The sequence below is a fragment of the Microtus pennsylvanicus genome, chromosome 4 (genome assembly GCF_037038515.1).
Source record: "Microtus pennsylvanicus isolate mMicPen1 chromosome 4, mMicPen1.hap1, whole genome shotgun sequence".
Lineage (NCBI taxonomy): Eukaryota > Metazoa > Chordata > Mammalia > Rodentia > Cricetidae > Microtus > Microtus pennsylvanicus.
In genome coordinates this window covers 89,037,035-89,063,237 of record NC_134582.1, presented here as the reverse complement: position 1 = coordinate 89,063,237, position 26,203 = coordinate 89,037,035, and the positions used below count along the sequence as shown (strand labels likewise).

The window sequence follows — 26,203 nt, the reverse complement described above, 5'->3', positions numbered from 1 at the left end:
CTGGTCTACTGCCACCCAGTGGCCAACCTGCCCCTCTTCAGGAGGTGCAGAGCCTTCCTAAGCAGCCGGAAGATGAGTCTTTACCAACAGAGAGGAGCAGCACATGTCTTATGGGCTGGGAAGGAGCCTTGGGGACTACCCAGAGTGCGGACGGGAAGGCTACAGTCCTGGCGCTGCCATGTGCAGCGTCTGTGTGCATACTTTACTCGAGTGGGAGGAGGGGAGAGGGGTTGTCTTCCCAAGCTGGTACTCACGCTTCACTGCGGGATCTGACCAGCTGTTGTTGAACACAGATTAGAACAGTGTCCCTGAGGTGGGGAATACTCAGAGTGTCAAGGGTTCTTTGCAGGGTTGAGTTGTTATATGACATTACTTTCTCCAGAGGAGAAGGAAGGCAGGACAGCGGAAGAATCCTTTATACACTGCCTCCTTGTGACAGTCATGGAAGGCAGGGGACAGGCTCTTGCCCCTTAGGATTTTCAAACAGGAACAGTGATTTTCAGTTTTTAACCCAATGTCCCTTGTACCACTGAAATCTGGCAGTTGGAGTCTTTAAGTGAAGCCTACCACCCCAGTCGAGTCCCGGGGTTTTACCATGCTTACCCAGGTTGCTAGCACAGTAGGAAGCAGTAGGCTACCTCTTCATGGCAACTCAACAAAGGAACCTATCAAGAGGCTCCTGTGGAGAAAATAAGAGGCAGGCCGGAGTGAAGAGATGGGGAGAGTTGAAACCAGACAGTGGGAGCCAAGATGTGCTCAGTTGCTAAGGTGCTTACCCAGCATACACGATGCCCCTGGGGTCAATCCCTAATACGAAGTATCTAGTTAGTTCCAAGGCTGGGTGGTACATGCCTTGCAATCCCAGCACTCAGGAGGTAGAAACAGGAGAATTGGAAGTTCAAGGTTAACTAGCCTAGAATGTACGAGAACCTGGAAAGAAGGTGGAGGGGAAGGGAGGGAATAGAGAAGACAATGGGAAGTCTGGCAAGCAGGAAGTAAAGGAACTGGACAGATAAAAAGGTGGAGCCTTTGCACATTCACTGCCTTGTGAGAATTTACAGGGCCAGGCAGGGCAAGAGTGTGTTCTCATTGAGAGCCTGGCCCTCAGTCCTGGCCACTCTGGAGGAGCAGCCACTCAAGCCCCTGTGTGGCCTCCTAGTGTCCACCTTGTCAGCTGCCACCTGGTATCATGGACCAGAGAGCAAGACCCAGTGGATATCACCAATAATCTCCACCAGTGTGTGGCCCATCTCTGTCTTCCCTCAGCAAAGGAAGAGCCCAGGGGTTCAAGAAAAGGCCCAGCTCTTCTTGTTTAGTTTAGAGGACTCCAAGTCCTCGTGCTAGTCATTGTGCCTGTCGTCTCCTGAGTCACACAGCAGAGCATCTGTGAACTTTGGATGATGCAGGCTCAGTTTGAAGTGGTGACCTTTGTCATGAGGCGATGCCCTTGCCCCTCCCCCTTTGCCCTCTTGCTTCTCCTCATCTCTCCTCTGTCTTCCTCATCCTCCCTTTCCTACCCCTCCCCCTACATCCCCCCAGCTTTCTTGGATTTCTCTTGTCCTTGCTTTAGCTCTCCCTGTGCCCATTGTGGCCTGCAGTGGGTTTCACTCTGCTATCTTGTTGGGCTGACAGTGTCCCTGTCCTGTGTGCCTGGCTGGCCTGCACTGCGTTTGTGTAATGTCTCCTGTGTGTCATATGGTTGTCCCCTCAGTGTCTCAAGAGAGTCCCTCTGCCAGTGAGTCTGGAGTCCTCCTGTCCCAAGATCCTTCAGCCAAACCAGTTCTGTTCCTGCCCCCCAAAAAACCTGCTGCTTTCTCTGGAGACCATGAGGAGACCCCAGTGAAGCAGTTGTCCCTTCTCAAGCAGCCCCCGGCCCTGCCTCCCAAACCCACTGCCCGGATTGCCAACCACTTAACAGGTAAGTCCAACCTCTTTCAAGGCGCACAGCCCCCTCCCTCCCTCCCTTCACGGGATAGTTTCTTTCTCTCTGGTTCTTTTTATCTGAAGCCTGAATAAGCAACGCTGGGAAGATGACGCCATGGGGTGTTGGGGTGTTTGTATGTGTGTGTCGGTACATGAGGTCACGACCAGAGTTTATGTCTCTGTGTCAAGATGCATTTGATATGCAATTGCCAGCCATATGCCACGAGCCTTCGGTGTTATCTGTCATATGTGTATCTGTAAATATGTACTTTGTATTTATGTGACCGATTCAAGATTATTGCCCATCTGGCCGCATTAGAATCAATGTCAAAATGTTTACACAGGCAAAGAAAAGTGCTTTGCTTCCTTCATAATGAGTCTGTTAAGGCTTTAAATGTTTGTAAGTTATTGATCTAAAGTCTAGAATATTTCTGCAATTAAAACTAATTTCATTCACTTACTGTCAATTCTCTTTAAAAAGAAAGAAGCTAGGCATAGTAGTGCATTGCTGTAATCCCATTACTTGGGAGGTAGAGGCAGGAGGATCAGAAGTTCAAGATCATCTTAGTGTTCCTCAGCAAGTTAGACGTCAGCCTGTCTCAAAAAGCAATAGCGATAATCTAACCAATAAGAAGTGTGGAAGATACCTTTAGAAGAATCACAGGCTTATCAAAGTTGCTCTAAAATGCGTTTTCTTCCTTCACTCTGTGTGGCTAATGAATGTATGCACAGGTATGGAGTTACATGTTGATCTAATCGGTCAACATTATACAATTTTATAGAATATATTTAGTGATTTTTTCAAATAGTATGTATCTAAGTGATCTCTATTACACTTTAACTTGTAATGAGGGAGGAAGTAAGAAAACATACTCACAGTAGACAGACTGAAAGCCAAGAAAAGGAAGTGACTTTTCCAGGGCTGGGAGGACTCTGCATTGGAAGCACGATGGGAACCTGAGCACCTCACCTGCTAGGACATCGGTTGACTGTCCCCACAGCAGCAGGGCATCTCTCTATACAGTTCAACTTCAACACAGACTGGTGTCAAACTGCGTTTTGCCAATGCCCCCATCCATCTCGGCTGGGTGTTTGTGGTGTAAAGGGGCCGTTGTCTCTCTAAGAACTATTTAACACATCGGTTTAATGTCTCAACATTCTAATTCACATAAAATCAAAGGGGAAAAGGCCTCTGACTAAGGCATTTACCCACTGTCTAGAAAAAAAATCAAACTCACTCTATATACTGCCTTCCCAGCTGCTTTTTGCACATAACAATGTATGAGTTGGATCTTGTGTTAGCAACTGTTGTACAGTGTGGTTTTATCAGCTGCTTGATGCAGATCTAAAGACTCTTCTACATTCCCTTCTGTAAAAAATAGGGCAGTGAGCATCTGTAGTAGCCTGCATATGTCCTTTTAAGGTTTCAATGGGGTATTTCTAGGATTAGAATTACAAAGTCAAAGTTATATACCCTTTACACCTTGGACAGCAAACACCCCTTAAGAATTCAAGCCTGTGCAAAAGAAACCCCTGCATGCCCATGGTGTACATATTTGCTCAACATGCCTGCCATAGTCAGAACACTGAGTTATAGGCAAATTGGGCACAATTCTGTGCTAGTTTAATGAATATATACTCCATCAGCCCTCTGTATCCATCAGTTCTGTATCTGTGATTCAGCCAACCACAGATCAAATATATTTATTAAAAATTCTGTACTGAATGTGTTCAGACTGATTTTTCTTGCAATTTCCTTAAATAACATGATGTTACATTTATTTAGGCAGTATCTGCATTGAACTAGGGAGTATATGTCATTTAGAGATAATTTAAAGCACAGGCATAGTGGGTTGCATGTACCTTTAAAACCGGCACTTAGGAGGCAGAGACAAGAAGATCTCTCTAAACGTAGACTTGCTTAGTGAACATAGGCAGTTTCAGGCAGCTAGGATTAGGTAATGAGGCCAGTCTTAAAAAACAAAACAACAAACAAACAAAAAGATCCCTCCTGGGTCACTGTGTAGACTGAACATAAATAGGAAACAGTTGAAGACGTTTTTCAGAAACCAATAAAGCTAACTATGGGCTGTGCACCTCAGAATTAGTAGTAGCATTGAGTGGAATTATCTGAGCCAGGAAAACTTCTCTCATCATTGCAATATGAGCTGGCAAGAATCCACAAGCGTGGAAGAAGGATAGGCAAGAATAGCTACAGACTTTTAATTCACAACATCCTCTGTTGTGATATGAGCGGCGGGGCTGCATCCCCAGCACCCCGGCCGCCTGGCTAGCTTATGCCCCGAAATAACAACATAAAAACTGTATTCATTTAAGCACTGCTTGGTCCATTAGTTCCAGCCTCTTATTGGCTAGCTCTTACATATTAATCTAACCCATTTCTAATAATCTGTGTAGCCCCACAAGCTGGCTTACCAGGAAAGATCTTAACCTGCATCTGTCTGGAGTGGGAGAATCATGGCGACTCTCTCACTCAGCTTCTTTCTCCCAGCATTCTGTTCTGTTTATTCCGCCTACCTAATTTACCTATTAAAGGGCCAAGGCAGTCTCTTTATTTAACCAATGAAATTAACAAGCCAGAAGACTCTCCCCATCAATCCTCTAATTTATTTAGCTATCTAATGGATGAAATAACATGGCAACCTCACTGTGAGCTCAGAAGCTTAGGTGGGTCCGCTATGCATAGGAGGGACCAAGGCTATCTGAGTACGTCTCTATGATCTATGAGCATCAGCACCATATGGTTTGGAGTACATGTATAAAAATACATTCCAGCCTTGTCTTGAGTGTGGTTGTCTCTTAAATATGGTCAAGATAAGATCAGGAGAGGTGTTGATGTCTAGGGACTGTCAAGCTAGCGCTATCCTTTCAGGTCTAAACTCCATTTGATTTCATTTTCATTGCTTCATTTTCATAAATGAGCAATCAGTCGTAATGAGTCTGCATCACCATGAAGAGCCCTGCTAACCCCGTTCTGTTACTAATTGCTCTAGAGACATCTGGGCCATGTCAGAAGGAATTAATCAACTAAGAACTCCAGAAGTCTAAATTAAGACTTGTGAGTGGCTAGTATGTTCTCCCTTTTGTTCTGTCTGTGTGTTTGAAAGGAAATGCTGGACGATTGAAAGGCCCTGAGCACGGTTGAAAGAAGTGGGCAGTGGACTAACAAAATGTGGAGGAAATGTGAGCCTGGATGGGAGCAGTATCCAACTTCACACTCAGTGGCATGCAGAACTCTCTTCTGTAGGATTTGCTTTATCAGTGGCCTTGGGGAATGTGTATCTTCCAACTCTCAGTTCTTCAGTAGAGTGGAGAGAGGCTCTCATTCGTTCTGTGTTCTTGTTGTCTTCCTCTCCCACATTCTCTTCTCCATCATCAGCCTGCCTAGTAACAGAGGAGACAGGGTCAGGAGTTGTTGGGTATTAAAGTCTTGCCTTTCTAGAAGCACAGTCTCCAGTGGCACTGCCTGTGTTGTGATCCAAGGTGAATGAGCCTCAAAATGGGTTCTTACTCAAATGAGCCCAGAGGGAAAATGTGATCAGGACAAAACCCTGTCTCCCACCTTCCCAAGTCTCCTCCAATGGCTTCCCTAGCATCCTTACCAGGGATCTTACGCTAAACGTTACATGACTAATCAGTACCTTCTGAATGAGGAACCAGGGAGAAGCAGGCACCCTATATGTAGCAGATGAATGAAGAGTAACTCATGATGTCATGGCTTCGTGGACTGACTATCACATCTGGGTAGCAGCTGGGCAGCTAGCATTGTTTGAGAACCTTACTAAGTACTCTTTAGTCCTTGACATACATACCATTCTCATTCCTACCTCCTTCTTACGGAAGATGATCAAAAATACGAAGATGTCAATTGTGGCTAGGCAGCTGGTAAATCACCAGCTTTCTTGGTTTCTAATCTTTGTGTGTTTACATCCAATTAACAAGTTAGAAGACCTACTTCTTTATTTTCATAACTTACGTTAGTCTGCTCAGGCTGCCATACCAATTAATATAGACAAAATGTTTTATGCAACAAAAATTAATTTTTGCAGGTCTGGAGAAATGGCTCAGTGGGTCAGAACATTTGTTGCACATGCAGAGGACTCACATTTAGTCCTCAGCACCCACACAGTGGTTCTCAACCATCTGCAATTACAATTTTAGAGGATCCGTCACCCTCTTCTGACCTCTGAAGGCACCAGACATAAACATGGCACACATGCGTGCAGGCAGGCAAAACACTCATACACATAAAATAAATTTTAAGAAATATTTTTAAAGAAATTTATTTTTCATCATTTTGAAGGCTGAAATTCAAGGTCCAATAACAATAATAAAAAAAATGATACAAATATAAACACGTAGTGATCACTGTTGTACTCCGCAACATTCCCAGCGTGCTAGGTACTGTAACAAAACCAGTAGCTTCTTTGACGTACACAGGAGGTGTGTGTAGCCCTGTGCACATACTAGCCACTTGATGTAAGGCCCCTGAGCCTCTGCCGGAGTGGCTCTGGCAAAGACTTCTAGTATTCATCAAGAAACGACTGTACTCTCAGCAAACTTCAGTGATTGCAAATTTCAATATAGCATAGTGTCTGCGACTACAATTTTGCCTAACGAACACCATCTGTGCCCTGTAGAATTTTCCAGTGCCAGCACTTAGGCACGTCTAATGAGACTAGGTGCAATGATCGTTAAGCCAGTGTTCCTATTTATAGTAGTCTCTCTGTTCTACAGTCCTATTTGGATACATAATGGCATTTTGTTGTGGGGTTGCTCTCAGATTTATTTCCTCATTTGCTCCCCACCCCACTCTCTCTCTGACAGTCTACCTGCGCCTTCCTCGATCCCTTCTTTAGCCCTGCACAACTGGGTGCATTCACCTCTGCTTTCACCTTCCAAAGATTAGGGTGCTGTGAACTTGGGCTTTCTCTGACCCAGTAAATGGGGAAAAAATTGCTCATAGCACAGAGGCCTTATATGGAGGTAGACAGTTTACACTTCTTGGTAACTGATACTTTGAAGGTATTCTGTGTTCTTTTAGGTCAAGCAAGCGGAAAATGCAAGCCTGCTAACCTTACAGCCCTAGAGACAGAAGCTAGGCTCCCCCATATATGGCTCTGAGGAAAGCCTAAGGGCGATTAGGAAGCAGAAGCAGGAACAAGGTAGAGCCTCTGTGGGGTTTTCAGAAAGGGGAGCAGGGTTAAGTAAACCATCTGAATTGGTTAGAGGAAAGTCCCTGCAAGCTGTGCACCAACCAAGGTTTCTCTAGTTGCCTGGCACCTGCCAGGGATGGTTACAGCAAAGAAATACTGATGCATCTTATGGCGTATGTGCCAGGGGAGGGGGTCTGTCACCTAGGCTATTCCATGTGGCATGTCCGTGTCAATAAGTTCAAGATGAACCGTGGCTAAGTCCAAGCTTTAAACATGGGCTGGCCTTAACTGGAAAGGTTTCTTAGATGCCCCTAATGTAAGGCCCAGAAAGCTCAAAGAGAGCTAAGCAGTTCTGCCCCCCTTCAGAACCTTGCAGTCAACACCAGTTACCAGTGACTGTGGGTGCTGGCATCTGTGGGTCGAGACTGACAAGGAAGACTGGGTTCTGGCTGCAGTTCCTCCCCAACAAAACTCTGGCACACTGGCCAACACAAGCCACACATACACTGAGTGCTGGGCCCAGATTCAGATCTCTTCTTGAAGCTAGCGAATTAAAATTACCATTTAAAACAAAGCCCAAATAAGTTTAAAAGCCATGCTCTTGATATATTCTCCACTCGGAATTTGCACAAAATATAGCTCCTCACTCTAAGGGCCCCGAGTTTTTCACCTCCTATAGTGCATAAGGAGCTGCACAGACCCCTCTGCTTTCATGTCAACACAGAAGGAGCCTAGCAGCATCTGTGCATTCCCCGTCCAAATGGCGGTGGGAGGAAAATAAACATAATTTTAAAAAGCGAAGGTCCCATCTTAGATTTTTGCAAACTCTTGTTCCTGCAGTTCTTAATTGGACTCTGATGTAAGTAGATTTTTGTTTTCAGTGAAGGAGACGCGGGAAAAGGTGGACTTGTTGATTTTTCAGGAGTTATCAGATGGTACACGCTCCTCAAAGCCTATACTCTCCCACACTAGAGCACATTCCGGGATCACACGGCTTTCCTTACACCAGTGGCTGTCTTCAGTAGCTGCTCCTTTATGTGTACCAGTTTACTACGGCGGATTTTGCATCTCACATCTCAAACCACGCAGCAGCCAGTAAATAGGACCCTATCTTGACGGTCGCTGTACCTGAGTTACAGTGCCTTGTTAGAAAGAAATGCTCTGCTCATGGTGCCTGTGAACTGAGCAGGGATGAGTTTCAAAAGGTTAGTGGGGAGCCTATCACAGTTTGTACACACAACCCAACGGGTACCACAGATCTGAGCCAGGAAGGCTCTGCCTATTTTAATAGCTGAAGTTCCCAAGACCTGCCCACTGGCAGCGGCTCTTTGCTCCACAGCTCTCTTGGACGTGGAAAAACCTGTCCAAGAGGTAGGTTTCATGCAGGTGAGAATTTAGTTCGCTGTGTTCCCTGCTATGTGTGTCCCACTGATGCCCACTTTGGGGAAACAAAGGGCCCCCATTGCTGAGGCCTTTTAGGAATCAGTGTGCTAAACCTGAGAGTCAAGGCTAGAGATGAGTGGAAACGATTCTTGGTTTTCTCTACATAAAATCTCTTTGAATCCATTGTTAGAATTAATATGTAGCTTCCCCTTGAATATCCTCCCTTATAGTAGATGCCTGCATTCTCTATGTAGTACTTTCTTCTGTCTGTTCCAAATTTAAAGCGGCATTCCCTGTGGCTGCATCTTCTGTTTCTAGTGTTCTGGGATGAAAGGGGCATGGTCTTGCTCATCCTGATGAATGTGGTTTTCATCAAATCCTCTCTCACATATAATAGCCTTCCACAACCCAACATGAAGGGGACTTCCCTTCCTGCTGTCCACATCTGGACCTCTCCCACATTGTTTGCTTATCCTGGAGAAGGCTCAGAGACATGCCACTCTGTAGCAAAATCTCTCTGCCAACAATAACACTTGTCCGTTGTTATAAAAAATGAATAGTATCATGTGTTTTTATATAGGTGATTTGTAATGTCTAGCAAAAGAATTACACACCTTCTCAGTATGCATTTGTTGGCATGAATGCCTTTATTTCAGTGGTAATTCTTGGAGAGGAGTCACCTGGCTGTTATTGGCAACTCTATTAAAAAGAATCTAATTAAATTGCATGTCCTGCAAGGGTGGCATGCCCGCGTGGCTCAGTGGGTAAATGACCCTTATCTGCTAGCCATCAAGTCTTTTCAATGAAATATGGTCTTCACTGTAATCCTCCCAAGACACTATTGGGAAAAGTAAATTTGAGAATGAAGTATTCAGAAAGAGAGGGTTCAAACCAAATTTATTTGTTGTTGGTGGCGTCTGCTATGATGGCCTTCAATTTCGGGATTCTGGAAGGTTTCTGGATGTATTGATTACAAATGCCTGACACAGCTGTCATTACCATATTTTGGCCTGCTATGGGGCATTGAATGTGGTACACTTCCTTCTGCATCAATGGCCTTACAAAAGGTCAGTCAGAATATTTTCTCTTTGACCAAAGTAAGATTTCAGGCTACCATGAAGCCCCTGGGGTAGGCTACTGTGTTGAAGAAAGTGATGATGTTCCGGTGAGCTCTCTCATTCGGGCAAGGGGAACAATGATACAGGCCTATAATTTAAGTACTAAGTGCATGTCTCACAGATTTCTTATGTCTTGGGGTTTCTACAAGTTTTCTAACTTGTATCTCCAAAAGGAGATCAGAGCATCTAACGTGCTGAAACCAGGTGACAAATGACGGAGAAATTCTTCTGGCACCTTTGTAAATTAACACTGTGCACACACCAGTAATTACACATCAGTACAGTAATTACACATCAGGTGCCCATCTAAAAGTTCATCGGTAGTTATCTGAAAAGAGACTGGAAGTGGGTGGCTTGGATGCCCTTTCTTTGAAACACTTGGGACCAGGAGTGCTTCAGATTTGGGGAGTATTTGAGATTTTGTAATATTTTCATTTATGTGATATAGTGAATCATCTTGGTTATAGAGTCCAGACAGAATTACAGAATTTATTTTTCCATATATACCACATATGCATAGCTTGTGGGTAATTGTATATAGCATTTTCTGTGAGCATGCGTTTTTACTCTGATCCATCACATAAGACCAGGTATGGGATATCTAAGATGTGTGAGCCTTTCAGGTTTTTGGACTAGGGATCTTGATTCACATTCAGGGCCTGGAGTCCTCCATCAAGAGAACTGATGACAGAAATCCTCTCCCATCTTCATTTCTTTGTCTGAACTCATCAGCCAGAGCTGTTGTGTCGGAAGTACGACCCTCTTGTGGATTTTAAGGCTCTGTGACACTCACAGTTTGAGTTGATTGTCCATGTTCCTGGAACTGGTCATTTTTGCCTCTTCCACTCCATCAATAGAGACAGCCTGATGAATACGCTGCATCTCAATCAGTCTGGCTACAGAAACGAGTGAGCCGGCAGCACCACGTCTTCCGGCAGCCCCAGTTCTGTCATCACGAATGCCAGAGGCAGAGCGTGTCCTCCAGCTAAACGGATGAGCGCCACATATTAGTAGATGCGAAGGGATTGATTCAGTCCGTCGCTATCCAAGTATGAGAAGCAATTTTATCCCTGAGTTTTCCTAGCTAGTGAGACTGAAGTCCAAGCTCTCAGCTCCTAATTCTGTCCCGCTAGCTTTTTATAGCAGGAGGTGCAATGGATGTCGGAACCACTGGACCATAGGTGACAGCTCCTCTTTCTAAGCACTACCCAAACTTCCTCTTGCTTGCCGATAAGGGTAGTGCACCCTCCAGGGCCTACTTGACTCCCATCATCCCACCTCGGGCTGGGAAGCATCCGCGTTGGTGGATTTTCAGAGGCCTGACAAAAATTCCTGATAGCAACACTGCAAACAATGCATTTCTAAGAGTAAGGTCATACAGTAGCTGACCTCCAAAGCAGACTGTGGGTGAGGCAGCTAATGCATTATGCTGTTTACTGCAGAGTCAGGGCTCCGTTGAGGAATTCCTATGGCACATCAAGGACTTTGCTGGGGGTCTTTTATCATAGACCCTCTGCCCACTGCTCACTTGTATGGAGACCTTGTAAAATTAGGCAGAACTTCCTTGTGGAAGATGTTCCTTTCCCAGAGGTGACTCAGCCCTGTGTCAGCTCAGGCCTCCGACTGACCTGTAACCCTCTTATTCCCTCAGTGTCTAACAGGAGGGCTTCATCTATTAACCTGTTTACCCCTGGCAGTAAACCTGTATAGTCGTCCATAGAGCCCTTCCACAGATGAGAAAACTGAGGCCGGGGAGCATTGAATGGCTTCAGCACAGTTCTTGATGATATAGCTAGAACTCGAGCCCAGCTTTTCTGAGTTCTCTGCCAGCAGTGGTTTCACAAGTTGGGCTCCACCCCCAGCCTGTAGCAGAAGCCTCCAGAAGCCAGCCAGCTCAATGAGTCCTCTCAGAGTAGCAGCTAGCTACATCTCCTCAGAGAAGCCTTGACGCATTCTCACGTCACCTGGTGGGGGACAGAATTGAGAAAGTGTCTTAGAGGGCCATTCTCAGGCCCATTTAGATATAGACTACACTTTGATTTGGACCTCATTAGTGGAAGAGACGCTGGATGCCATGTACCACCTTTTCCCACAGACCTATAGACATGATGAGAAGAAAACGGAACAATATTGAGCATCTATGTACCAGGCTCAGGTCCTGATGGCCAGGAAGGTGGGTGAGGAAATGACCACACTCCCCGAGATTTGATCAACCCATCACAGCTGTCCACTGCAAACAGTATCAGCAACAAGTCAAGAAGAATGAATTGTGGTTATGTACTGGGCTGGAGGAAGGTCCAGGACCTGGGAGTGTCCTAGGCCAACCTTGAGTAGAGGGCCTTCCTATGGAAAATGTTCATCGATGATGAGGGTAATAACAAGAACAATAGTTCATATCTCCTGGGCACCGTGCCGCCCAGTTTCCATATCTTAAAAATGTCCACAAGTCATGTGACAGGGCGATTCATCCCATCTTGCAGACTAAGAAATGAAACATTGAGGAGAGGGTTGTGCATTTTGCTAAAGCTACCAATGTTTTCATGGAGCCATGCACCTTAACATTTTTTAGCTCCAGAAGTTTGGGTTCTGCTTCTTAGCCCTGTAACTTGTGACATGCTTGCCGAGTGTGGTCCCCATTGACGTGAGTGATCTATCTCTGGACACTTGTTTCCAGGGAGACTCCATCTGCGACCCTCAGTAACTAAGCTCTGGAGGTGAGGCTTACAAGCGAGTCTTTGCCAAGCCTTCCAGTGAGGCCGATGAGACACAACTTTGAGAAGCTGGTACCCTGAAAGAAAAATATTTTTAAAAATTAAATTTTGGAGCCAGTTCTTTTTCCAGTATTTATATGTAAATTACTTTAACTTCAGTTGCTGGTGTCGTGGGTTTTTTTCTGTTTAGATTTTATTTCATATTTCATTATACCTTGAAAAAAGGTGTTTACTGATGGGCCGTGGTGGTGCAGGCCTTTAATCCCAGCACTTGGGAGACAGAGGCAGGCAGATCTCTGTGAGTTCGAGGATAGCCTGGTCTACAAGAGCTAGTTCCAGGACAGGCTCCAAAGTTACAGTAAAACCCTGTTTTGGGAAAAAATAAAAATAAAAAAAAAGGTGTTTGCTTAAATGTGTAAAAAACAAGTGTGTGTGTGTGTGTGTGTGTGTGTGTGTGTGTGTGTGTGTGTGTGTGCTTGTTCTCCCTTCCTGAGGCTGAGCTCCCTTCAGATCCATCACATCTCAGGATTCCCTGAGAATGCCGCAGGCAGCTGGCACCGCAGAGGGTCAGCTCAGCAATGGAGCATGCGTAACTGCTCTGCCGCAGGGGCCAGGCGCAGAGCGAGCAGAAGCGTGCTGCCGTTTGCTGCATCTGCTCCACAGTGGGGGAACACCACTTTTCATTCAGAAAGTTTATTTTTTCATACCTCAAACAATATTATTTTATGCACTCGTCAATAATCCTGAAGAAATACTCTTTAATTTAAAGGTTTCCGGACTGGCAAAGTGGCTGAGCAAGTAAAGGCACTTGCCTCCCAACCATGCAAGCTTGAAGACCCAAGTTCGATCACCACAACCCACGTAAAGGTGGAAGGAGAGAACTGGCTCCGCAAAGTGGCTCTTTGACTTCCATGCCTGTGCTGTGGTACACACACGTCCCCCTCCTCACATCACACACACACACACACACACAAATTAACTTTTAACTTAAGAAAGGGAGTCAGTAATCTTAGCAAACCAGAAAAATATGCGGAAAAATTGTGTTTTGCTCCTTTGGTCAGACCAGCAGGGCATGGAACAAGATGGTAAGGATGCTTTAAGTTAAACCCATTTGCTGTCCTCTGGCCAAGCAGGCAGTTACATGCACAGGAAGTGGTGATTAAGTTGGTTATTGTATGGCAATCACTTAGAACAGCGGTGTCTGGCTTGTGGTTAGTAAGCATGGCCTAGGTGAAATAGTCCTCGTCTAGACCTCTGAAATTGGAAATGTTTGAGAATCGAACATTTTTAGTGCAGATGTGATCCAGCCTGATGGTCCATTTGTGTAGGAACTTGTTTCATGTACAGTGTTATTTAAAATCTCTGAAACTGGACTGGAGGGATGGCTCACAAATTAAAAGAGCACACTGCCCTTGCAGGAGACACAGGTTCGATTCCCTGCACCCACATGGAGTGACTCAGAACCACCTGCCACTCCAGCTTCAGGGGATCCAGTACCTCTGATCCCAGAGGGCACCCATACACACATGCAATAGTCACACCCAGATACATTCATAATTGTAAAACAAATCTTAATTAAAATTTACGACGTTATCCTGCTCTCTCTATAAAGGTATATATGCAACTTGAAAGGATATCATGTTTGCACTTGGGCCCCATCCTCAATACATGTGTGTATATGTGCATATTCTAAAATCTAGAAGAGTCTATATTGAAATATTAATGGTTCCAAGCATTTCAGATAAGAGCAACTTGATCTGAGCTTGACTGAAATGTCTGTCACCATCATTACTGTTGTTATTGTTAATGTCAACTCAGTGTGTATTCTCTGTATAGAGGGAAAGCACAATAAAATGAGCCAGGAGAATTTGGGAGAGTTTTTTTTTTTTTTTTGTGAGTTAAATCTGGAAGGCAGAATAGGAATTGGCCAAGACGACATAGCAGAATATTCCAAACCACAGGAAAAAACTATACTAAGACCCAAGGTACGGAAACCTCACGTAGTCAGTGACATCGGAAGTTGGGAATAGAGGGTATATACAGGGGTTGTGCTGAGGACAGACCACTGGGTCCCAAGGAGAGGCAGGGAGCCATAAGCTCTTACTTCCTGTTCCTTGGCAGACAGTGTGCTAAGAGGAAGGAACCCAGAGGAGGCTGAGGAAGACCTCAGCAGCTTGCATGAGATGATGAGTGAGCAGAAAAGCCGCTTGGCAGAGCAAGCTGAGGGGGAGACCTGAATTTGTGGGATACCGAGGGAGGAGAGTGAAGAGAGGCTATTGAAGTAACTCTGCCCAGAGGCTTTCTGGGTACCCTAGGAAACGTTCTTTTTCAGAGCAGACTACTTAAGTGTGGGTCTGAAGGGCTGTGTCAAGCAGCAGGCAGCCTAAGGGAGTCCTCAGTTTTAAACTGGGGGGGCAGCCTCGTCCTGTCTGTACTCCAGTATAAATTAGGTGGAAGGAAACAAACACTGGGTGAAGAGAAATTGGGGACTCCAAAGATCAGTGGTCAGGACCGTGGCAAGAAGACACCTCCGTGGCACACCCTTCTGAACGTGATTCCCCTAGACAAGCTCAGCCCCCCCCCCTCCCGGACCAGATGAATTCAGGGAATACTAAGCAAGAGAACTACAAGATCTCTCCCAGAATGCTCTCTGAGAGTTTGTCTGACCCTGACCCATCTTAATGTGGACTGTCTAGGGAGTTTTAATGACTCTGTCACAGAACCGAGGGCTTGGTTCTACTCTAAAATACATTGTCCTGAGTGCCACCATGATGAGACAAGTGACACTCTTCAGTGTTTGGTTTGGTGTTTGTTCTCAGTTTGGTATTGCTGGCTCTGGGTGTGGAGCCCAGAGCCAGCAAGCCACATCCCCAGTCCTTGGGAGGACAGGGGTTACTGTTGATTGTTTGTTTGTTTTAATTACTTTTTAAAACTAGCATACAGAGTAATGGGTTTAATTACAGAATTTTTAAATATACTTCGCTTTTGTTGACCTTTTTCCCTTGCTCCCCTCCCCAATACCCTGCTCCCTGCTTACTGCCCCCCTCTTCCAGTAGCCTCCCTTGTGTTTGCCTGCCATATACTATATATTGTATTAGCCTCCCTTTTATGTCTTCCTATTCCCCAAAGTGTTTTTCCCTCTCATAGTACCCTTTTTCATTTCATAAAACACATGTACACACCTATACACACCCACAAATACACACTCAGGCCCATAAACATGTACTCACATGCACACACAGTCACACACCTGTTCACCACATCACATACGTACAGACTCACACATACATAAAAATTAAAATCTAGGGTTCCTGTATGAGAAAAAAATCTACAGTATTTGTCTTTCTGAATCCACCAAGCTCTTGAGTTTGTTTTTGTTTTGTTTTGAGACGGGAGCTTACTCTGTAGCCCAAGATGGGTTCAACTTGTAATCTTCCTCCCTCGGCTTTCTCCAAGCAGTGGTTTCTAAGCCTCACCAAAGGGGCCACTTTCTGATGGTTTGCTGTGTGCAACCTTTTGTTCATGACCGAAGTTATTGGGAAAATGTAAAATTACCTTCAGGTGTATGTGTGTGGTGTGTACGATGAACTCTTTAGTCCCTTAAGGGTACAGCTTGAACCACAGTTGGTTGTGAGTGGACCCACCAGCCCAGCAACAATGCTCACACCCCACCCCTCCTTGGTGTGCCCGCGTCAGGCTCTGCAGTCACTGAGCCTTACAAAGCAGCTTCCCAGTGAGAGCTAAGGAATCAAGAACGGCAGCATGGTCACTTGCAGGGAGAGACTTGAACAGAGTATGGACTTCTGTCCTGTGTCGGTGTAGGCAAGTTAGACCCTGCCAGCTGAAAGCATATGTTACTTTAACAGTGGCAAATGCGTAGTCATTGTGGTAGATCCTGGGAAAGGTTTTTTTTTCTTTTTTTTCTCAGCTCCTGTTTCCATGGCACATGCTTTCCTGATGCCATCTTACCTGGGTCTCTGAGAAGCCTTGACTGATGGACTCTGAGACCCATCTCTCATTCTATCCAGGTGCCAGAGTAGTCTGGCCAGAAAACTGAATAGCATCCACCCTCCAGGAGGCTGTGGTCCCAAAGTGCAAACACATGACGTTCTGGGTTTCATTTAATGCCCTCCCCCAACTCACATCTTCTTCTTACCCTCCTTCTGCCGCAGATCCTGGCGCCCCTGTGAAATTGCCTTGTCTGCCAGTGAAACTGTCGCCTCCGCTACCTCCAAAGAAAGTCCTGATCTGTATGCCTGTCGGAGGGCCAGAGCTCTCCCTGGCATCCTACGCAGCCCAGAAGAGCAGCCAGCAGGCCGTGGCCCAGCACCACCACACTGTCCTGCCATCCCAGATGCAGCACCAACTGCAGTATGGCAGCCATGGCCAGCACCTCCCGTCCTCTACTGGCACCTTGCCCATGCACCCCTCAGGCTGCAGGATGATCGATGAGCTCAACAAGACACTTGCTATGACCATGCAGAGGCTGGAAAGGTAACAGTGGGAAAGTGACTGCTTGGGAGGGGGGGCAGGCAGGGGATTAGAGAGTGTAAAGCCTCATTCCTTTCCCTTCGAAGAACAGAAAAAGGCTTGAGAGTAAAGTCATGTCAAATCTGAGTATTAAAAAGGGTTAGCTGGGTAGTGGTAGCATATACCTTTAATCCCAGCCCTTGGGAGGCAGAAGCAGGTGGATCTCTGTGAGTTCAAGGCTAGCCTGGTCTACAGAACAAGTTCCAGGACGGGCTCCAAAAGCTACACAGAGAAACCCTGTCTCAACTCCCAAAACACAAAAAATGGGGGAAATAGTATATGTCCGTTGTCAAAGTACTGAGTAAGCACATTTAATTTTTTAAAAAGATGAGGAGTGTGTAAGAAGCAGCCTTGCAAGCATAAGAATCCAAGTTCAATCCTCAGATCTGTGTAGATAAAGGCCAGGCATAATGGTACAAGCTTGCAGTCCCAGTAGTGAGACAACAGAGCCAGGTAGATCCCTGAGGCTTGTTGGCCAGCTAGCCTAATTCACATGACAAGTTTCAGACCAGTGACACCCTGTCTCAGAAGACAGAAGGAGGTGTCTGAGAGTGACACCCCTGACCTGCACACACACACAAAGGAGTGGCATGTATACATATCCCCAGTAGACCATATTGTTTCTCTAAACATTGCCATTTTGAGAAATAATATACACGTGTGACCATTACTAGTGGGCTCACCTGCCCTGATATGGGCAAACAGGGAGAGAATAATTTTATATTCCATACTCTATGGCTTATTTTTAATTTTGTGGCAACTCCATGATGCTGAAAATGGTTTAAGTGATGAGAACTGGCAGGAGGGGAGGACGGGGTAAGCAGATTACAAGCGTGAAGAAGGAGGAAGCAGAGCACTGGAGTCCAGGGATATGCGTGGGAGCCACTGGTATAACCCATCCTTCGCCAGAAAGTGCCCCCGGATGCGTCTCTGGGAGGCCTGCAAAGAATTCTATCCCTGACTCAGGTCTGCAGTCTGCCTTCCACTAAGGGAGATCATTCATCCCTGACACTGCTTCTGACAGATATGCCAGGACCTCTGTGCCAAAGGGATGTCTGGGATTTCTCAATGACTCCGATGCACACTATTTGACCAAGCTCCCTAATAACAAGGAGAGAGTATTTCCATCTGAGGTGAGGGGCTATATCGCCAAGGATAGTGATGGCTGTCTATTGAGAAATACAGATGGGAAAACTGTGTTCTGGAGACTTTGTGGGCTGCTACAGTGGAGAGCCAAACAAAAGTTGACCTTTCTACTTCCTAGCCAAGGGATGTGTGTTGGGAAATAGCTACCTCCAAAGGAAGCTGTTCCCTCTAACAATTCTGGCTTGATTGCTTTCTCATAATACTCTCCATGTTGCCAAAGAAAACCAACAAAATTACAGTTGATCCTTTGCCATTGGTTCCAACTAGCAGTATTGTTAATGAGGGCAATCATAGCTTAATTTTTGAATGACACCTTGAAATATACCACACATGCGCACTGCCAACCATGTCCATCACTAGGGAAACTGAGTCAAGAAACTAGGAAAGGTTGAGGAAGTTCCCCACTGCCACCAACTCAAAGGATGCTCACTAAATGCTCATTACCCATTTGTACCCACACTGAAGAAATTAAGAATACACTTTTCAATACTTCTATAGCAAATAGACGATATCTTTTTGTTTGTTTGTTGAAATTAAAAGGCTTCATCTCTTAAAAAAAATGATTATATTTTATGAAAATATCCATTTGTGACAGATTGGAAATTCAAAAAAATAAAAAAGGAAAAGCCATTGCTTCAGGAGCTGCTGTGATGGCTTAGTGGATAAAAGCAGTGGCTGCTCTTGCAGAGGACCTAGGTTTGGTTCCCAGCACCCACGTGGCAGCTCACAATTGTTTGTAGCTGCAGTTCCAGGGATTTGGTGCCCCCTTTAGGCCTCTGTGGCCCCAGACATACATGTGCTGCTTACACACAGGAAAACCCTTATACACAGTAAGAGTGAATCTTAGAACTGTTATTTCCACAAACATATTTTGGAAATCAGTGTCCTGTGCAGTAGGTTGAGTCAAGCCTGGGTCCCACTACTCCATGTCCCCTAGCTCCGTCCTGTGACTCTTTCCTTAAGACTTTAGTCCTTGCCTTCATCACATGGGTCCTTGGGACTTTTGTGCTCCTGTGACCACCATTCAGGGTTTAGGATTTTATGACTCAGATGAATTTTGATTATCTAAACAGAGATACCGGAAATAGATTATTAGGATATTACTTAATGTATCTTCATTCAAACACGCCATTTTACAGTCTCAGTAGGAATTCATGGAATGTTTCAATTGAGTTTAGAACGATGGTAGGTCCTTCACTGAATTGGGCTCTTCAATAAAATGAATCAAAAAAGAGAAGGCCGGGATAAAGAAGAGTGGGACTATCTGCACACTTTGTACCACCCTGGGCCCTGCCACCTCCTCGTGCCTCCTCAGCTGTCACCCAGGCTAACACTTAGGCTCCCCTCAGACAGCAGCAGGACAAAGAGAATCAATATATCTATCATTCTGACAAGACCACTCATCCTGAGAGAGAAAAATCCTCTTGCCAAATAAATACAAATTGGAGAGATTTTTTTTAAGCATCCGCATTGTCTCCTGGGAGTTGGAGAAGGATCTGAGTGCAGATCAAGGTCATGGACCACTTTGTCCAGTAACAAAAGAACTGTTGTCTGTGGCAATGCTTCCCACCCTTTCACTACCCGAAACTCCCAACATGATGTCCGTCTTCTCCTGTCCAAGTCTCCCAGCATAGGAATCCTCTCTACCTACCTGGCAGCTCCCAGGTATCCCACATGACACCGTAAGAAGAACTTTTACTAACATGACAGCACTGTACTTGTGAAGAGCCGTGGGCCTTCCCACAGTAGTTTTGTCACTACCCCCGAGACCTACTAGGAAGTCCCCTGTAGAGCATCGTTCCAGAACTGTGCTCTAATCCTGAAGATGTATCGCTGTGGAAATCAAATGAGGAATTAAGCAACCTTGGGTTTTGACACCTACTTTTCTATAAACAGTCGTCCGTCGTGCTTGTGAAAGGGAACTCGAAGGCAGCATAGGCAACTGATCCCATGTCTACCGTGCATTCCTGTCCATTGTCCAGTCTCTGCATGGGGATCTTGATGAGTTCCAAGACAGTGTTCCCATTCTAGACATGGCTTCATTAAATTATAACAGTGTCCCAGTGTAACACGGACTTCCCTCGCCTCAATTCTGGTCTTCCTTTCCTAGGATATGCTTTCAAATGTCTCAAGACAGCCATGGTGTTCTCTACGTAAAGGGCTTCTCTAGACCTCCTGACATCTTGTGTGTGTTCCTCCGAGATGACCTTGAATCTTTTCAGATTTTTACTCACCTGACCCTGCCAACAGAGTTTATTTATAGTTTAGGCTCATTAGGTTTGGAGCTAGGCACACAGAGCACAAAGAACTAGAAACATGCATGGTCTCTATTTATCCCCAGTCCCAGAGAGGGTTCGTACTTATCCCATCTCACAGTTGAGTGAGTGCGGTGTAGAATCAGGATTTGTAGCTTAGCCACACTGCTTATTATCAGTGTGACCCAAAGTGTGCTACATAGCCTCGATGGGCTTTCATTCCTCATCCATAAAACCAGGAGAACACGAGCAGACCAGCCTCATTCGGGCTCTTTGTGAAGATCGAATGACATAATCAGTCAGATCATTGCACAACATACCATAAATGTCCAATAAATGGCAGTGAGCATTAAGCAAAATTATGTAGCACATAAAATTTTTCTTCAGTGCCTCTAAAAGGCACATTGGAAATGGATTTGGTCCGATCTTGTTGGAGGGTGTATGTGTGTGTGTGTGTCAGTTTCTTTGAATTACATGGTCTTTATTTCCCCCCCCCCCATGGGTTGTTCAAGTCTTTTTAAAAAGTGATGTTTTACCATTTTAAACATTGTGCAGGGTTTTTTTTTTTCCTCTCTACAGAAAGCTCTGCAGTCTTAATTGGCATTCATTCTAGAACTTGAACTTTTGCTTTCTGTCAGTTGCTCACTTTTTTTGAGGTCAATCCATTCAATGATCTCTGCACTCTCATTTCCTGTTGGCAAAATGAAGTGGGATATGAAGGGATTCTAGAAAGATCCTCAAGGGGCTGTGCTTTTAAAGAAGACTTTTCTCCCTTGATTAAAGGCATGTTCGTACCTAGCGTTGCTCACACAGAAATAGAGGGTCATCCATGGCGACCCCCACATCCGACTGTCAGCAAATCCTCCCCACTCTGCGGCGGTGTGGAGATGTCTGCATCGGCTGCCCTGGCCCCTGCTCCTGACCCTCCCTCTCCCTGACCTCTGTTGTACTCACCCGTGTGGCTGCAGGCCTCTCCTACCCTAGCACCTGCCCCTTCTCCCCAGCCCCAGCACTGTCCTCAAAGAGAGTGTGGGGCCCACCCAGCAGTTTACGTACACGTTTGCCAGGGGATGCCGTTCGAGTACCACAGACTGGGTGATCCAAACGACACAGACATATTCCTTCCTAGCTCCAGCAATGGAGCGCCCAAGACCACGGTGCCAGCATCCAGCAATGGCCTCCTCTCTGTGTCATCCCAAGCTGGAAAATGAGAGGGTGGGAGCAGCCAAGGGGGAGAAGTAGGGCTATATCTGCTTTATAATGAATGTACTCTCCTGATCAGGATCCTCCCACCATGATCATGATAATCTGTTCACAGAAGCAGGGTCCTTGTGATCTAACCACATCTCAGCACGGCTGCACTGGGGGTTAGGTTTCTAGTGCATGGGTTTGGGGAAGCACATTCTAATCATAGCCCCTAGACATGAGAAGATCCTCCAAAAATTCTTTGCTGGATAGCTGGTGCTGAAGCAGTTTTTCTGCCTGGTGCTGGGAAGAGGATGAAGACAGCAGAGCTGGTCTCAGCAGAGCCTAGACTCCCTGGGAGGTCAGACTGTGTGAGCCCATCTGTGAAGGGAACAGAGTGGGAGCAGTGCTGACCACAGGATTCTCAGCAGTTGTGGGAGGGTGTAACATGAAGGGGGAACCTGCTTCTTGAGGTTTCTGTCCCACCTCATACCCTATAGCTGGCAGGCACCAAAGAAAATCACACATAGGTCTCCATAAATTATAAGCTGATTGGCCCATTACCTCTAGCCTCTCACTGGCTAACTCTCACATCTTGATTAACCCATTTTTCTGATCTGTGTTAGCCATGTGGCTCAGTACCTTTTTTCAGTGGGGCAGATCACATCCTGCTGCTTCGGTGATCTGGGCAGGAGAGGGAGGAATCAACTTCCTCCTTCCCAGAATTCTCCTGTTCTCATTGCATCATTTCTACTTCCTGTCTGGTTTTCCTGCCTATACTTCCTATCTGGCCAATCAGCATTTATTTAAAACATGATTGACAGAATACAGACAATTCTCCCACACGGGGGGGGGGGGGGGGCAGCGGCGGGATAGTCTTCTCTGACAGCTAAAAGGGAAGTGTGGCCAAATGATGTGGAAAAACAATCTAGTCACTTCAGAGGAAGTAGTAGTATATGCTCTCCTACGCTCTCCAAATGGGTAAATGAAGCTTTCCATATGAAGGTGTAAAGTTGGCAGTTGACACTTGAAGTTTTTAGAAGATTGATCATAGAAAATGAGGATAGAGTGACAATATGGGGTTGTAATCACACATACAGAAGAGCCCAGGAAACCTGAAAACCACATGGAGATCACAAGTTCAAATCCAGCCTGTACCGCACAGTGAAACCTGTATCAGGGAGAAAAAAACAGGAAAGGGGGGAGGAAGAACAACAGTCACCAAATGATAAAGTATCCTGCCAGCAAGAGTCCAGTGGTCTTACTAGTGTACCTATGCAATATGCTATACAAAAGGCTATGCCATATGCTTAGGACCTGTCCTAATCAATAACTATCCCATATATATTGGAGTAAGTTATTATTACTAATATGAAGGTTATTAGAAACAGAATGGCTCTACCTCAGCTCAAATATGAGGCAGACGTGTTTTAACACAGACAGTCTGGAGTAAGCATAGTTGACCTACCCTAGGACAGTCCTGTAATCTGCAATTGCTGGCAGCACCCATTGAGCACCGAATGCCAGTCATTGCAACAGACACACAGAAATAAATCACGGAGCTAGGGATCTAGCTCTGTGGGTAGAGTGCTTGCCTCGCATCAATAAAGACCTGGGTTCAATCCCCCAGCACTACACGAAACTAAGAGCAGTTCATAATCACAGCTCCCAGAGGTGGAACTAAAAGGTCAGTTCAAGGTCATCCTCAGCTGCGTAGGAAGTTCCAGGATAGCCAGAGCTACAGGGAAATTTGTCTCGAAGGATACAATGTTTTGTTTGAAATATCAGTAAGTATAGACACATAACTTAGTATTTGTTTGTACAATCCCTTTTCGCTTTTACATGTTAACTAGGATGAAATTGTTGCTTATTGAGAATAATGAAAAAGGAATCCTGTTTAAATTGGACACAAGAAATTGAACATTGCATCATACCCCCAAAATCCCTTCCATCTCTAAAAGTTTATGAACTCGTGATTATTTTTGAACCTTTCAAAGCGCCCAGTTCAGCTTCTAACCCTAGGGCAGATCCATTTCATGGCATTGGTTACTTTGCTTCGTACTGTCTCAAGGTCATGGGGAATTCTAAAGAATAATATTTGGTCCTAACTGAGCAGTCCCACAGTGTCCCTCGGCCTTACCTGTATGACATCTATACTGACTGCATCAGCCAACGTTTGTAATGTTTCACCCTCAAATCTCAGTGCCCTATGGCAAATAGCAGACATGACTTACTGCCTTCGCAGAATGAAATTCGCAAGGTCTCAGTGTGACTTGCTGAGAAATTGGCGTGGATTTGAAGTTGTGTTTTGTTTGTAGAGGGAAGGGTGTACATCCTTACATGCAGTGTATTTTGAGGGGAAGATATCCCTTGCCCCTGGACAAGAGCTTCAATATCATGCATTTCTGGCTCAACGTTTACCCCTGCTTCTTGGAAGCCTGGTTTATCAACCTCCTATTTCAGGCTAGTTCTTTGATCTCAAGATATAAACTCACCCTTAAGTGCCACCCACACATAGTGTTTCTAGCTTTAACTGGTTCTTCCAAAAGATGCGATACAGTCTCAGGGCAAGTTAATCTCATCGTGAGCAAGGCTGGCTCTCCCTGCACAGTGGGCAAGCCAGGCAACCGGCTGGCAGAAAAACTGAAATTAAGACAACACCTATGAACACAGCATCATCTCTCCAGCTGTCAAACCAAAACTCTCTCTAGACATTGAAAGTTGTCTCCTGAGGGACTCTGGGGTGGAAACCACTGCCCTGGAGAATACGTAGCTGCTTTCTCAGGGTGGTATTGTGTGAGCCTCTTCCAAAGCAGCTTCCGTATAACACCCGGGAATTCACAGTGATTACTGCATGATGAAGAATCACTCAGGTCCTTTCATGAAGAATTCTTATTTGCAGTGTCTCAGACTGGCATTCTGGGCACTAACTGAACACTCATTCTGGGTTCTACCTACTGAGCTAATTGCACTCCTTCCTTTAGTTCCAGTAATCCATTAATACATGGGTTTAAACCTACTTCTTGAGTCTCGTAGATTTGTGGTTTACTCAGCAGCATTGTAGTCACCCTGAGTGTCACCTGATTTTCACAGTCTTGATAACTAACCTCCATGAGGATAAACAGGTGACGGCCATCAGATCTTTAAATCATTCACATCAGAACTCTTCGATATGGAGCACTTGGCTATTCCTGGATCTAACAGACATTAAGGGTCATGGTTCGTGTCCACTGGCCCTCTGACTATTGGCCAGATAACTATAAAAACCAGGGATATGCATAAAGCACCCCATCCTAGCTTCCTAGATGTGGCCTTTGTGTGAATTGTGAATTCTCTCTGGGCTGTTGAAGGTAATGCTGATACTTAGTACGTTTAAATGAGCCTGTCTGTGCTACAGAAAACCAGGAAGGGGTGGATAAAGTGGTGATTTCCCATATCAGAGTGGAAAACCCCAAGGTATTTGTCCGTGGTCACAGAACTAGAAGGAAATAAGTATTATTGACACAGTCAGTAGGACTGTAGGGCCGGACTCTCTCCACCAAGTCCCTAAATCTCATGTGGCGTTTATACAGATACCATCAGCCTCAGTCTCCCAGATGACTACTCCCCATCATCCAAGGAGCTCCAGACAGTGCAATAAACATAAGCATGTGGGACATTTTCATGCTGCTCCCTAAGTATGCTAAGGAGGCATCATGAGAGCATCTTTCAAAACAACCTCACAAATAACATAGGTGGTCCTCCACGTGTCTCATAAATACACGTCGTCAGTGTTTGAAATCTCATTTCATGTCCCCTCAAATATGCAGATGGGGCCAGTGAGATGATTCAGTAGGGAAAGTCATTTGCTGCCAAGCCTGATAGCCTGAGTTCAACCCTGGGACTCACAGATTAGAAAGAAAGAACCAAATCCTGAAAGTTATCCTCTGACTTCCACACAGGCGCAGTGGTGTGTACACACACACACACACACACACAAGTAAATAAATATTTTTCAAAACTTGCAGTGTTAAGAAGGGTGTAATTGCTATCTTGGTTTCATAGCGATAAAGACAACCTATGATCACAGTAGGGATATAAACCCGGGTCTTCTCACCCAAACCTAGAGTTCTTTCCACTAACCGTGTGTCTACCTTCTCCCAGAAAGCCAACAAAGCCTTTTATTACTCCTAATGCCCCCAATGTCAGCCTCTGTCCTGCACATATATATGTGAATGCATCCATGTACACACACACACACACACACACACACACATGAACATGGACATATAGACACCAAAAGCAAATGAAAAAATGACAAACAAAAACATATAAACACCAAAAGCAAATGCAAAAATGACAAACAAAAGAATAACACAATGGTGCCCCCTCAGATATTCATTTTCCCGCCACTCAAATAGCCATGGTGTTTCAAGGAATCACTTTCTAGTCTCTAAAAATTTAGTACTGGAAATTACTAAGATATTGGCCCTATTTTAATAACTCATAAAGAAATTAATGTGGAAATATCAGCCAGTGGCTGGGGTCATTCATCAGAAGGTCCCCTTCCAAGAGAGCTCCCAGACATCCCTTTGTCTCCATCAAATGGCAATAGGCTGGTGGATAGAAAACCCTGTCACCTACCACCCATGAGTGGGGAATTACGTGCTAATGAACATCTCCATGGCACACATAAAGAAATGAGGGCAAGTTGTAAAACTGAAAGCCGGTGTCATGGGCTGAAAAGATAGCTTGGCCTTGCAAGCTTGAGGACCTGACTTCAAGTGACACAGAGT

At 45.3% G+C, this 26,203-nt stretch overlaps 1 protein-coding gene across 15 annotated transcripts in view; it reads left to right on the top strand.

Annotated features, from left to right (window-relative positions):
• Phactr1 (phosphatase and actin regulator 1) overlaps window positions 1-26,203 on the top strand; it is a 438,973-nt gene that overhangs the window by 363,085 nt on the left and 49,685 nt on the right. For 8 of the 15 annotated variants that reach the window (XM_075969805.1, XM_075969808.1, XM_075969810.1 and 5 more), the window contains 2 exons: window positions 1,712-1,918; window positions 16,485-16,806. In XM_075969805.1, coding sequence (XP_075825920.1) covers window positions 1,712-1,918; window positions 16,485-16,806 — 529 coding nt within the window. The remainder of the gene's footprint in view (window positions 1-1,711; window positions 1,919-16,484; window positions 16,807-26,203) is intronic. The other 7 variants (XM_075969812.1, XM_075969815.1, XM_075969813.1 and 4 more) reach the window with 1 other exon arrangement.